A 15,645-nucleotide genomic window follows, 5' to 3' on the forward strand; every position below is an offset into this window, starting at 1 on the left:
TTGTCTCTAAGCAAAACACCAGCACAAAGTTCTGTAGATGTTTAAGAAGTAAAAGAGAGAGGCTTGTCTTAATTGCTTGCCTTTTCACCAAGGACCAATTTACAGTACGCTCATGTAGAATGTTAACCAACTCTAATGTAATGATGCTTTACTGTTGCCACTAACATGGACTAGTGTTGAAATGAAGCTTATCTGTTAGCTGGGAATGTGGTTAATCGTCTTCATAACAGTAAACAGAAATGAGTTCACAATAGAATGGCTGCTTTCTATTCCCAAGTTGTCCTTTTCTGTTTATTGCTCACTTTTTGTGCTACTGCAGTTCTACACGTTGTAATCGTATTAGAGCACAACAGAGAAAGGAACAGAAAAGCTCCATGGTAAAAATAACACGTCCCTTCAATAACATTTACGTTTCGGCAACAAAATGCTTATTTTTTTTTTTCTTCTTTTGCATATATTTATTTTGTTGCGCAGGGTGAAAACATACAGAGCACATCAATCTTGGACACACACACAGGCTCTTACCCACACACACACTAGTCTAATCCAATCTGTATGAGAGGCGACAGACAAATAAAAGTCGTATTTCAGGTCTGCTTTCCGCAGATGTCTACTGCTCTGCCTTACGACTCTTTGGGGAAATAAAAACAAGGTCAGGGAATTAGAGTACATAATGGACATTCTGATGATCGGCCAACAGCTGCAACCAAAAACACACTGAACACAATCAGGCGAAATGCACTAATGACAAGTCAGCTTTTTTATGGCCTTGCCGTACACCAACAGGCAATCAGCATTTTGGCGTGGCTTAAAACTTTTTTATTGATTGCAGAGCCAAAGCCCCATGGATGAGGAGTGAAAATATTTTCTCACCTCTCATCCTCCTTTGGTCTGGCAATGGTGCTAACGGTATTGGAGTCTTATTGGAGAACACTTCTAAATGACCATTGCATGTGTTAATGTGGCCAGGATACGAGCGGCAATTTCAAGGCACAGATGTATTGCATTGGCCCAGATGTGGAGTAAGAAGTAGGAGGCTAGCTGTTGAGAAAGGGCCTTCTTAGGCAACAAGCTCTATGTTGAGCAAAGCAGCATAAATTCAATCCATGGTAATGCAATAAGTTGTAACAGTGCCAATTTAGCTTTTCAATGAAATTGAAATTGAAATTGTGCATTAAACCATTAAATTATGGTGAGTGTTTACATCAAACTTGAAGGGAACCAAAAAACATGAGTCCTAATGAGTCTGTAGCATGTTTTTACTGTAAATGACAAGAAAGTCAATTAAAGTGTGTCGCAGTATGTTCTGCTGATATAATCATTGATCCCACTGTCAGGGTTAGGACATATTGTTGTCATCACTTGTAGTGCTAATAGGGAAGACATTTGTGGTGGGAGACAGCAAGCCAAGACAGGGACAGTAAAGTCTCCTCCACCTGTCTCCTTTGTAATGTTATCTACTGGATCACGGAAAGGTTATATTTAAAAGGAGAGCTCACGATAGAAGGCATTTTCAATAAAATCACAGTGATCTGACGTTCATTTGACGCTCACAGGCAAACACTTGTCAGCTGAAGCGAAGTGCAGCAAGAGGGAGAGAGAGAGAGAGACAGAGCGAGAGAGAAGCTCACAGACTAACCAACCACAGATCTGTCTCTCACATGATATTTGTTTAGAGACGATTAGCCAGGTTGTAATTTGTGGCATAATTGCCTCACCCATCCACCAGTGTGTGTGTGTGTGTGTGCGTTTGTGCGTGTGTGTGTGGCGTGAAGCGAAGGTCCCAGGAGTGGCCGCCTAATTGTCTGACAGGACTATACGTTTTGTGGCGTGCTCTCACCTTGTTAGGTCCTTTATCCCTGATGCTCTTCAAACAAGACCTGGTCACAGGTGGGCCTCATTTGCCTTCCTATTGAACAGCACAACTTTAATTGCACAGGGGGTGTTCTGGGATTAAATAGATGGGTGGAATATCAAGTGACTTCCTGCATGCTAGTAGCAGATGGGTCTGGGAACAGGCTGTGAACTCAGGTGAGAGGATGATATGACAAAGGGTTGCTGCTAAGGGGTGTTATAAAGCAACAGTAGATATCTGCATTATTTTAAACAGTTGAGTAGCATCTATCCTTTTGATGTTGGTGAAATAGATTTGTTGTTGACATGTTGAGTGGCATGGACCTGTTTTGATTTTATGGAATTCCATTCCATATGAATTCTTGAATGGCTCTATGCTTCAACTGGTGTTTTGTGCTCTCTTTCAGATTCTTCCTGAAGTTCTTCCTGAAGTGCAATCAGAACTGTCTGAAGAATGCAGGGAATCCCAGAGACATGCGCAGGTTCCAGGTAACTGAAAGTTACACAAAACCACACACACACTGGTTTAAACTCACTCAGGTTTACACACACACACACACACACACACACACACACACACACACACACACACACACACACACACACACACACACACACACACACACACACACACACACACACACACAGACACACACACACACACACACACACACACACACACACACACACACACACACACACACACACACACACACACACACACACACACACACACACACATAGGGTGTCGGTGTGCTGCTGAACACATGTAGGAATATTTATTGGAGAACACCATCTTACACAAATAAGGATATGGGATTTAAGAGGTAATATCAATTGTGGTCCTGACAGCTTTCTGAACCACAGCACAGAAGGGAGGATGATCCCACCACATGTGTTAACTCAGGGTTTCCCGGTAGGACACACACACACACACACACACACACACACACACACACACACACACACACACACACACACACGCACACACACGCACACACGCACACACACGCACACACACACACACACACACACACACACACACACACACACACACACACACACACACACACACACACACACACACACACACACACACACACACACACACACACACACACACACACACACACACACACTTCTTCACTGTGCAGCCATCTGAGAGGTGTTTTCCATAACACTGTAGCAATGACATTATAATATTACCAAAGAGACATCTATCTGGAGGTCCGTAATTCTCCCATGTCTAAGAGGCTGCAGAAGCTAAACTACATTATCTATTAAATGTGGAGGGGTGCCATTGATGTTAGTGATCTCCTTATCTGCCTACCCCAGACCCATATACCCCAAGTAGGAGGTCAGGCCTGAATAGAGTGGTGGTATCCTATCTGCTTTGCCACAAACTACAGGGGCCATCATTCACTGCCAGTCATGGGCTACGACAAACACACCAACCTAGCCTCACCCAGCAAACCCTCAGACATGAAACAGACAGACTCTTTCTGATGTCACCAGTAGACCTGCCTCGTCTCCTTTTCCCTGAGGGGGTAACTGGACTTAACAGAGTCAATCCCTTCACAGACAGCTCAGGTGTTCACTCTACCATCGCATTACTTCTACAGTAGATTCACAAGAGACTGGAACATACTGCCCCAGCCATGACAGCTACTGAGTTATTTAAAAACAAATATCTCCCTCAGGCATATGTAACAGGAGGTGTATGAGTTAGTGTTGCATAAAACTTCTACCCCATTTGTATCTGTTTATCTTTAATAAAATATAGATTTACAATTTTTATAGGGAATCAACTGGCAGGACTTATATTCCATGAATATGATTTGACATTTTTGTTGGAGTATTTGAGGGTGGGAGGTATTGTACGCCAAGGCTTACAATATTGTTGGCTATCTTCTCCGGTCTCCATTCCAATGGCCAGAATTCCGTTTTTCCCAGATAGTTTTACCAGATGCTTCACTGTAGGTGTTACTCCGGCCAATGTTGTATATTCTGCATGCCTTCCACTCCGCTTATTACCCCCCCAAACCAGCTGGAGGCCAGAGAGGACCACATCCATCATCCCCAGCTTGGCCCAGCTCTGAACCTGTGGGCAAGAATGGAGCTCTTTCACCTCCCCACTCAGCCCCCCTACCTCCATCCCAACCCCACACCCCCAACTAACCAGAAAAGCACCCCCCAAATTCCACGGCTACACCGAGGTCACTCACCGGCAAACAGAACCTGAGAGGGGCTCTCTCTTTCCGGCTCGGAAACACTTTCTCCATTCTTGGCCTAGTCCACTGTTTGGAGATGTGGTTGAGAGAAAAAACAACAATAAAAAGAAGCACTATGATATATTGAGGCCTGGATTCATTCCGATCGCGGGTTAAAGGCACTGCGGCTTTTAAAGGCAATTTTCGATTGAGACGACATACAGTATGTAGCATTTGCCGTGAATGGGATCTCCACGAACATGGGAACATTGCCTGTAAGAGCTGCTTTGCCTATAAACTGCAATCAGATTGAATCTCAGCCTGGGTGTGACTTGGAATTTGATCCAGGTGAAATGTTTGTTGAACCAAGAAGAGGGTTGTTTTAGTTGTTGATGAGTTTATCCAGTTTGTCCACTGTACGGAACTACAGTGGCTTCAGAAAGTATTTACACCCCTTGACTTTTTTCACATTATGTTGTGTTACAGCCGGCGTTTGTGTCACTGGCCTACACACAATACCCCACAATGTCAAAGTGGAATGATGTTTTAAGAAATGTTTACAAATTAATTGAGCCAAGTAAGTATTCAACCCCTTTCTTATGGCAAGCCTAAATAAATTCAGGAGTAAGAATGTGCATAACAAGACACATAATAATGGACTCACTATGTGTGCAATAATAGTGTTTTTACATGATTTTTTAATGACTACCTCATCTTTGTACCCCACACCTGCAATTAGCTGTAAGGTCCCTCGGTCGAGCGGTGAATTTCAAACACAGATTCAACCACAAAGACCAGGGAGGTTTTCCAATGCTTAGCAAAGAAGGGTAAAAAAAAAGCATACACTGAATATCCCTTTGAGCGTTGTGAAGTTACTAAATACACTTCGGATGGTGTATCAATACGCCCAGTCATTACAATGGTACAGGTGTCCTTCCTAACTCAGTTGCCAGAGAGGAAGGAAACTGGGGATTTCACCATGAGGCCAATGGTGACTTTAAAACAGATACAGAGTATAACGGCTGTGATAGGAGAAAACTGAGGATGGATCAACAGCATTGTAGTTACTCCACAATACTAACCTAATTGACAGTGAAAATGCAGAAGCCTGTACAGAATAAAACTGTAAAACAATTGGCAAAGAAATTAACTTTATGTCCTGAATAAGAAGTGTTATGTTTAGGGCAAATCCAACACAATACTGAGTACCGCTCTTCATTTTTTCAAGCATGGTGGTGGCTGCATGTTTTGGCTATGCTTGTCATGGGCAAGGACTAAGGAGTTTAATTTATTATTATTTATTTTTAAATGTCAAGACTTGAAAATAGCTGTCTAGCAAAAACAACCTACTTGACAGAAATTGAATACTTTTTAACATAAAAATGGCCAAATATTGTACAATCCAGGTGTGCACAGCTCTTAGAGACTTACCCAGAAAGACTCACAGCTGTAATCCCTACCAAAGGTGATTATATCATGTATTGACTCAGGGGTGTGATTACTTAAGTAAATTAGATATTTCTGTGTTTCATTTTCACTACATTTGATAATGTTTCTAAAAACCTGTTTTCACGTTGTCATAGAGGGGTTTTGTGTGTAGATGGGTGAGAAACCCCCCTCAATTTAATACATTTTGAATTCAGGCTGTAACACAATAAAATATGGAATAAGTCAAGGGGTATGAATACTTTCTGAAGGCACTGTAGATGAGTCGATCAATGTCTTTTGTGAATCAATTAGATCAATACAACATTTGTCAGAGTGGGTCAAAACAAGTGATTACAGAGAGAGCTAAATGTTGCTCTTGAAATCTGAAAACAATAAAGCATGATTAAGCTGATGTTTTGTATGTGACTGTGTCCCCTTCCTACAGATTGCTAAATGACACGGTCTACCTTCACTCTTGTTGCAGGTTGTCGTCTCGACGACAGTCAACGTGGACGGCCACGTCTTGGCTGTCTCAGACAACATGTTTGTCCACAACAACTCCAAGCATGGGCGAAGGGCTCGCAGACTCGACCCTTCAGAAGGTACGCCTCCTTATCTGGAGAATGGTAGGCACCTTTTACATCATATTATTTGCTTTCCATCTTCCTTTCGTTCATACATTTTTTTTCTCATTCTGTGTTGTAAATCTAAATATATATATAATATATAATGTAAATATTTGTAGTGGATTGGAAATAGCATACAATATCATGCATAGCGCACTAAACATTTGAATAATGCTAGTAATTATGGACATTTTAATGATGATGAATTGATATACTATTTCCAATCTTGACCAATTGTTAACTGCACAAAAACGTTTTTTTACCTATTAGAAACATGATGAAATTGGCAAAGAATTCAGAGTTAGGTCACTTTCCTGTTGCTGGGTGCTGCAGTTTCAGTTGAGAGGAGAAATGAGGGGATGAAGGGCGGGAGGAGGGTCTAGGAGAAAAACAGAACTTACTGTTTTTCTTCCAACTGATTCCATATGATAGACTGATTGCCTGCATGGCCAACAGAGAGAGAGGCAGGACCCCCAAACCATGGGAAATCCAAAACGTAAACTCCACTAAACACAAACTTCTGACCCCTCCTAGCCTCCTCTCGCAGCTGGGAGCATAAACAGCTGAAAGATTATGGAAAAAACAGAGCAGGCCAATTGTGCAAATTGCTTATCTTCAGATTTCAAGGGGCAATTATGGCTAGGCAAACAGTTTATATACACACACACCACTGCCTGAAACGGCCTTCTCTCCAGTTTAATAACCATTAATGGTCATATCACCAAAAGCAAATGTAATGTTTAATACAACAAGGGTTTAAAAAAAATCCAGACAAGACAATTAATATATCTAGTGGGGGGAAAAGCTAATTTGTTTAAAAGCTATTTGTTTTTGTCTTTATTAATGACTCCACTACTGGAGAACAAAATCAAATAATTAAAGTCCTGCCCCGAGCATCGAAGTCATTATACTCAGTGACGTTCTGTTTGTGTCTGTGTCTCACGTTTATGACAGGGTAGGTGTGGATCGCCTAGCAACCTTAGTCTTAATGAGGAGAGCAATTAAAGAGGTTGAGCCCTCTCCTCCATGTTCCCCCCATCCCACAGGACAGTGTGTGTGTGTGTGTGTGTGTGTGTGTGTGTGTGTGTGTGTGTGTGTGTGTGTGTGTGTGTGTGTGTGTGTGTGTGTGTGTGTGTGTGTGTGTGTGTGTTCCAAGCAAATTTCCACTGCCCACCCCTTTCTTCCCCTCCTCATTCTTCTAAGCACAAGAGCAGTACGCTTGCCTTGTAAAACAAGCTCCCTTCAATAACACAATTTAGCGTGGTGTCTGTGTGAGCGTACACAGTTATTCATAAAGTGTACACAACGGTCCTTCTTTTGAGTGCCTAAATCACCTGACAATTTTCAATTATTGAGTTTGAGAACATGTCATTTAATTATAATATGCAACATTTTTCTTTTCAGTATATCTCAATTTATTTTCCATCCCAACCCAATGTAGCCGAGTGTAGACAACTAACACTTTGTGTATATAACAATGTACCATAGCTCTTTAGCCAAAACTTTGCTTGTTTGCGTCTCCCACTCCGGACACTCCTAGACATGACACCTGAGAACAGGATACTCGGTCATAAAATGTAATCCCATCCATGTCGTTCATAGAGGTCTGACACCAGGCAGGCAGACAGAGTGTGCTTTAAATTAGCAACACATTCTTCACTGGGAGTTTGCTGGGTGAGAAGCCTCAGGTATGTGGCTGACTGACTGTCTGTCTGTGTGTCTGCGAAAGCAAGGCACACTCTCAGTTCATTGTCTCAGTGCTGGGGTTACAGTGTCAGGCTGCTCAAGAAGTGCTGCCCCCTATTGGTGAACAGGAATTTATGTCAATGACACACAACTAAACCATGCAGGTTTGAGCTGTCACAAAAGCATTTAGACATGAATATACAGAAAATCCTTCACTAATACACACACACTTACACACTCGCGCCCTCATAAACACTCACGCCACGCATTCCTTAGCTCCGTTTGACCTCCACTGTAGAGACTTGGAGAGTATGGAAGACTCAGCAATGAGCCTGCAGCGCCCCAGTCATTTGCATGCCAAGTTGCTGTAATACCGTTAGTGTTTATGCAATAAAGACAAGTGAATCCAATTTGCTCCATCTGAGAGACAGAGAGGGAGAGAAAGACAGAGATAGAGAGAGATAGAGAGAGAGAGAGGGAGAGACAGACAGAGATAGAGAGAGAGCGAGAGAGAGCGAAAAGAGAGAGAGAGAAAGAGAGAGGGAGAGAGACTGAGAGAGAGAAAGAGGGGGCGAGAGAGGGAGAGAGAGGGAAAGGGAGAGAGAAAGGGGTAACAGATGGCCCAGGGAGAGGTAAAAGGTATAATCCCATCAGCTGCACTATCAGCCGACCATCTGGACATCCCACAGCACAATTACAACACATTTCAGCAGGCAGAACAAAGGACGCCACAGCCACGGACACATCAGACCTGTTTGAGTGGCTCAGTAGGTCTACAAGCGCTTCAGACAGAAGTTGGCCCGAAGCTCAGATCTAGGATCAGTTTTCTCTACTCCAGTGCTAACCTGCCGCATTAGCAAGTAAAGGAACCAAAATTGATGTTGGATTTGCGCTTAGGGACGTTTAGAAATAAATGCTCACAAATAAACTAATATTGGTTTAAACAATTTAAAAGTATGAGTTTTGTGATGCACAGTCAGGCCCTGTTTCAGCCATCCTCATTCCCTCCCTGCAATGTTTATCATCTGCTGCGGGGCATTGTGCGTGTCTATCCTCAGATCGCCTGCGCTGCCTGTGTAATCCACTTGGCCACGGTTCCCATTCAGCACATGCTCCCCTCTCTGTCTGTGCATTGAGACATATGCAAATTTTCAGGCAGAAGGGTGGACGGCTTAGGGCCCCGGTCGCTCCCTCTCTATGGGTCCTTTCTGTGTACCGGAGGGGGACGTTGGGATTTCCGAGGCGATGTGTGTATGTGTGTAGGTTTCTGGCTGCAGCTGCCCCCCAATAACCACCATCACCCCTTCTCTCTCTCTCTCTCTCTCTCTCTCTCTCTCTCTCTCTCTCTCTCTCTCTCTCTCTCTCTCTCTCTCTCTCTCTCTCTCTCTCTCTCTCTCTCTCGCTCTCTCTCTCTCTCGCTCTCTCTCTCTCTCTCCTGGCCCCAAAGTCAATTTGTTTACAGTAATTTTGAAGGGGGACTTATTTGCCGTAATCGGCAGCACTGATGAAGGTCAGCTCCTTTGAGGGGACGCAGCGATCCCACAGAGAGATGGTCTTCTTTCAGATGCTCTGCTTAGCAATTAAGGAAAGCAAATGTCACTCGTCCAGACCTCAGAGACGAAATTCTGTAAGGACGATTAGCATGAAGTCAACAGCGGCTGTTAAAGTCAGATTTCCCATAGTGTGTGCGTGCGTGTGATTTCCCGTAGTGTGGTGTGTGTGCACATGTGCGTGCATGTGCGCTTTATGGGAATAAAGCAAACACAACGTGAACAGCCCCAAAAGCAAAGCAAACAAAGGGAGATGTCTTGTATGTAATGTTCATTAGAATATACTGATATGGTGCTTTATTGTATATACTGAACTGGAGTGATAATAGTAGCACAGCAATGTGCTCATATGAAATACCTACAACTGAAATAGTACAACATGTTAAAAGAACAAGTGTGCGCAGTTCGCATTGTATTCACAAAATATTGATGTAAAAAGGCTACATTTAATATTGCTGTTTTATGGTTAGCTGTCATGCTATGCCTGTTGTAAACGTGGTGTCAGGGTGAACATCATATTAAGGCAATGTATCAAATGAAAGAGAGAGTTTGGCATGAGCTCGCTCAAATGAGATTAGAATAACACCCAGCATTCTGATGAACGGCACAGCTATGGAGCAAAAGTCATAGCTGATGAAAAGCATTGTAAGAAACAATGTGAAATGGATTGAATCGATCACAAAAGGCAAAAATTGAGCCTGAATAATTCATGAATTTATTAATGTTGTAAAACGTGAAGCTGCAGTCTCAACAACATGCCAGAACACAGGGAACAAAGACAACGGAATGACATGAAACCAACAACACAGCTTTAGCTTGTCATTTTCATTCAACAGCCTTATTCTTGACTCAAGTGAGATGTGTTCAACTTTGAAATTCTACTGTACATGCAGGGCTACAACCAAATCCTTTTTGATAGTTACATTTGCCATGACACATAATGTGCTACATCAAATCATTTCCACTCACAAGTCCAGCGCTTAGCCTTTGTGAAGCAGACCATTTGAAGGTTCTGCTTAACTACATCACTCCAAGCTGCTGAGGAATGATTTTATTCTCGTGCCTAAAAGGACAAATCCATCATTTTTTTCTCTCTCCAGGCTTATTTCCATGATATGTCTTTCTATTGGGTTAAAGACATCAGGCTATATAGAAGTGTAGGTACTGAATAGGCTCTTTTCTCTGTGTGTTAAGCAGCCACCCCGTGCATCAAGGCCATCAGCCCCAGTGAGGGATGGACTACAGGAGGGGCCACTGTCATCATCATTGGGGACAACTTCTTTGATGGCCTGCAGGTCGTGTTCGGGACCATGCTTGTCTGGAGTGAGGTACAATATGTTGTCTGACGACGATCCAAAAATGTTTTGTCATGCCATTGATTTGACTGAATTTCAGCCTAGGTTTGAAGTGTTTTACTGTTTTTACAAAACATATCATTTTTTAAAACTGTTTCAAGCCTGTACCATAACAACTATATAGTAATGATGTCCATTAGGTTGCTATGAGACCTTAGTAGCCATGGTCCGACTCAATGGTTCCTGTGCCCTGTCTTCCAGCTCATTACCCCCCACGCCATCCGTGTCCAGACCCCTCCCAGGCACATCCCTGGTGTGGTGGAGGTCACGCTGTCCTATAAGTCCAAGCAGTTCTGCAAAGGGGCTCCTGGGAGATTTGTCTACACCGGTGAGTCAGGCTTAATGCCCGTTTTAGTCTCTCCTCCCTGGGTTTAGTGCCCTGACTAGCCATCTTCTCTGGATGAAACTCAAAGTCTGTTCAAATACTTTGAAAATGTATACTTACTTCCTTGCTTCTTTGAAGTATTCGCTGATCTAATACATTTGGATGAAAAACAAGGTTTCCCTGACATACATAGCTTTTACCTATTCAGTCATTTTAATCTGTGGCTAGGTTGGAAAGAATTTTCTCAGTACTGGAACAGGGCCCCAGTGTCAAGGTAGTAATGATGGATTAACCAGGGCCCTGCTCTCTGGGTCTGGAATCTTCAATGTGTGAGAAGTGAGAACTGCATAACTTAAGGTGGTTGGTGGAAGGATTTGTATTATTTATTTATTTTTACCCTTTTTTCGTGATATCCAATTGGTAGTTACAGTCTTGTCCCATCGCTGCAACTTCCGTGCTGACTCGGGAGAGGCGAAGGTCAAGAGCCATGCGTCCTCCAAAAACGCGACCCCGCCAAGCCGCACTGTTTCTTGACACACTGCTCGCTTAACGCGGAAGCCAGCCTCACCAATGTGTCGGAGGAAACACTGTACAGCTGGCGACTGAAGTCAGTCAGCGTGCATGCGCCCGGCCGCCACAAGGAGTCGCTAGAGCGCAACGGGACAAGGACATCCCAGCCGACCAAACCCTCTCCTAACTCGGACGACGCTGAGCCAATTGTGCACTGCCTCATAGGTCTCCCCGGTTGCGGCCGGCTGCGACACAGCCCGGGATCGAACCCAGATCTGTAGTGACGCCTCTTGCACTGCAATGCAATGCCTTAAACCGCTGCGCCACTCTGGAGGGCCCTGGTGGAAGGATTTCTAGAAGTGCAACTTGATCTCACCCTGAACTGCAATTAGAAAGTTATGCTGCCTAGCTTTGTTAAATTCAATTTGTCAGGATAATTCACTCTGACAATTGTATTTTTTACTCACTTGTCAGATATGCATCTGCTAATTTGCAGATTTCTTATATACAGTACATGACAAAAAGTATGTAGACACCTGCTTGTCGAACATCTCATTCCAAAATCATGGGCATCAATATGGAGTTGGTCCCCCCCTTTGCTGCTATAACAGCCTCCACTCTTTTGGGAAGGCTTTCCACATTGCTGCAGGCATTACTTCTATTCAGACACAAGAGCATTAGTCAGAGAATTAGGTCGGGCACTGATATTGTGCGATTAGGCCTGGCTCGCAGTCGACATTCCAATTCACCCCAAAGGTGTTTGATGGGGTTGAGATCAGGGCTCTGTGCCGGGCAGTCAAGTTCTTCCACAACGATCTCGACAAATCATGTATGTATGGGCCTCGCTTTGTGCACGGTGGCGTTGTCATGCTGGAACAGGAAAGGGCCTTCCCAAACTGTTGCCACAAAGTTGGAAGCACAGAATTGTTTAGCATGTCATGCTGTAGCATTAAGATTTCCCTTCACTGGAACTAAGGGGCCTAGCCCGAACCATGAAAAACAGCCCCAGACCATTATTCCTCCTCCACCAAACTTTACAGTTGGCACTATGCATTTGGGCAGGTAGCGTTCTCCTGGCATCTGCCAAACCCAGATTTGACCGTTGGACTGCCAGATGGTGACGCGTGATTCCTCACTCTAGAGAACGCGTTTCCACTACTCCGGAGTCCAATGCCGGTGAGCTTTACAACACTCCAGCCAACGATTGGCAATGTGCATGGTGATGTCAGTTGGTCAAATTTCTGCCCTACTAGAGCTGCCCCGGTCAACTGTAAGTGCTGTTATTGTGAAGTGGAAACATTCCAGTGTGCGGCTGGAAATGTCTTTCTTCCATGAAGCTCCTGACGAACAGTTCTGCTTCCAGAAGCAATTTGGAACTCGGTAGTGAGTGCTGCAACCGAGGACAGACAATTTTTTATGCGCTACGTGTTTCAGCACTCGCGGTGCAGTTCTGTGAGCTTGTGTGGCCTACCACTTCACGGCTGAGCAGTTGTTGCTCCTAGATGTTTCCACTTCACAATAACAGCACTTACAGTTGACCGGGGCAGCTCTAGTAGGGCAGAAATTTGACCAACTGACTTGTTGTAAAGGTGGCATCCTATGACGGTATGACGGTGCCACGTTGAAAGTGACTGAGCTATTCAGTAAGGCCATTCTACTGCCATTGTTTGTCTATGGAGATTGCATGGATGTGTACTCAATGTTATATACCTGTCAGCAGTGGGTGTGGCTGAAATAGCCAGATCCACTAATTTGAAGGGGTGTCCACATACTTTTGTATATATCGTTTATATTGTCATTTGAATGAAAGCTGAACTAGACTGAACTTGACTGAACTAGAGAGAAATTTAAGCATGCAGAGTTCAGGGTATTTGGGAGTGTGTGTAAGTGTCTTGTGTGAGAGTGTCACACCATAAGTAAAGGTGGATTATCTTGGCTAACAGAGGGAAGTGGTGGTATTATCTGTCATCATTGGTGAGAAGGCGGAGGTCATGGGGGTCAAGGCCTGTCTGACCTGGAAGCCTCATTCAGTTCTAAATCTGATGGTTAGAATGAGAAGGACGCGTCAAACCACTCTCACTCCCCTCTTGCCCTACCTCAGCCCCCCAACACAGACCTGGCCTTGGGCACACAGCGGAACCACAAAAAAAGTTGAGGGGTGGGGGTGAAGGGGGGTTGGACCCCTTAAGCCCCCCTAGACCCCTTCCATTCCGGGGCAGCTGTTTCTCATCAACCCCCCCCCCCCCCTCCCCCCTCCCCCTGGCAGCCATCCGTTCCCTTCCCCTCCAACCATGTAGTCTGGCACTCCTGTGTTTAACCTCCCTACCAGCAGAGCAGAGGCCAACAAGGCACCGGGATAATGAAACAAGAGTGCAGTGTGCTGAGTGTGTGAGTGTATGTGTGCACATGTGTGTGTTTGTGTGTGTGAAGCCTGGGAAGGTGTATAAGTTAAGACTTTAATGGCTTCTATAGCACCCTGGTGAAAGTGCCAGGTCCCTTAAGAACAGACCCCATTAGTCACACGGGCTAAGCGGATTGGGATGATTACCATCAGGTTTTACTGGAGGAACATGTCCCCTTCTAGATCTATGCTGATTTTCTTCCTTCTTCCTTCCCTTGTTCCTGCTCTGTTCCAGTTAGTAGAAAGATACAATTACCCTGGGAGTCAATGGCAGTACAATTGATTAGTTTGGTGAATTAAAAGAGAGAGCCACCAATAAGACAAGTCTAGCTCCTCAGACTACTGCTATTCCCAGAGTGGATCACCCTGATGGTACCAGGGTTGACATGTGAGGGAATGAAACTGTTAGCGAGCTCCGGGCACTTAACAGCAGAAGTAACAGGGACTCCATATGTACAGTAATTGCTAGTTGATAGAAGAACATTACCTCTCGGACAGTTAAGTACAACATGGACGGGCAACAGAAAGAGGACATGTAGTGACATAATTGCTTCATCTAAAGGGTGCAGAATGTGCCCGTGTCATTTCGGTGGTCGAGCAACATGTGCATATCAAAGGTTCATTTATCAAAGCTGCGATTCAAGAGTGACTTTGCGGCGTGCCGTTGAGAGAAGAGCTTTTAGACCTTTCCATGTACTCTTCTCGCCCGACCGGCCCTAATTATGAAGATTTAACTCGCTCAATTTAAGAAATTATCACAAATTACCTAGAGTCAACATAGAGTAGACTGCAGTCAATTCTAATGGCAGAGGGTGGGGCTTGTTGGGTTAGTATTCTGGCCCACCTCCAAAACTAATCATTCACTCAGAGGATGTGAGTACCACGTAGTGTACGTCAATAATCCTGCATGCATCGAGTATGTTCAATCGTGGAAACACCAGCTACGGAGACACATAATGCTACACAACTTCAGAGGATGCTTTATTAAGCTATGGTAGCTAGCAATGTATTTCTCACGGTGGCCATCATTTTATTATCAGTAACACAACAATCTCTTCATAATCCACATGCAGCCGTTTTTGTCTCAATATCGTATATTTCTGGATAACAATTAAGTACCTTACTGTGATTGTTTTAAATTAAAATGGTCAAAACTAAACAACAATAGCTTCTTAGCGAAGAGTAATTTCTCAAGCAAGATTTTTGCTTGGACTGTCTGGGAGTGGTCTGAAAACTGAAAATGTGCTTTTATTGGCAGAGAGGTTTGGAACTCTCTTTCTTATTGGTCTATTAAATAATCACCTCACCAGGCAGGCCAAAACTCCATCCCACCAAAACAGGCTGAAATGTCAGGTGGTCTTTTCAAACTGCTCTTACACTAAAAGGGCATTATCACAATTTTCACAATTTCACAGTATTATTCCAACCTCATAGTGTGGGAATACATATAAAACACAGAGAAATCAAATGTTTGATTGCAATGGACCTTTAATGTATCAAAGTTTACAGCATTGCTCTACTTTAGGGTAAGGACATGGTGTATTATTGTCTCATGGATGTGGTTTGTGCTGTAACTGATCCATGTATTGGTTATCCATTGGTCAAGGTGGCCAGAGGATCAAACGGTTAGCAAGGTTGTAGAAAATCAAAGGGAGACAGGTCCAGCTGTCCTTAGGTCAATACTTCACACTTTATTAAGC

At 43.9% G+C, this 15,645-nt stretch overlaps 1 protein-coding gene across 6 annotated transcripts in view; it reads left to right on the plus strand.

Moving 5' to 3' along the window:
* Window positions 1-15,645, plus strand: part of LOC129857526 (transcription factor COE3) — a 73,051-nt gene that overhangs the window by 37,558 nt on the left and 19,848 nt on the right. For 2 of the 6 annotated variants that reach the window (XM_055925858.1, XM_055925882.1), the window contains exons 7-10: window positions 2,262-2,343; window positions 5,977-6,118; window positions 10,549-10,682; window positions 10,911-11,037. In XM_055925858.1, the coding sequence (XP_055781833.1) occupies window positions 2,262-2,343; window positions 5,977-6,118; window positions 10,549-10,682; window positions 10,911-11,037 (485 nt within the window). The remainder of the gene's footprint in view (window positions 1-2,261; window positions 2,344-5,976; window positions 6,119-10,548; window positions 10,683-10,910; window positions 11,038-15,645) is intronic. The other 4 variants (XM_055925866.1, XM_055925890.1, XM_055925874.1 and 1 more) reach the window with 2 other exon arrangements.

The sequence above is a fragment of the Salvelinus fontinalis genome, chromosome 1 (assembly GCF_029448725.1).
Source record: "Salvelinus fontinalis isolate EN_2023a chromosome 1, ASM2944872v1, whole genome shotgun sequence".
NCBI lineage: Eukaryota > Metazoa > Chordata > Actinopteri > Salmoniformes > Salmonidae > Salvelinus > Salvelinus fontinalis.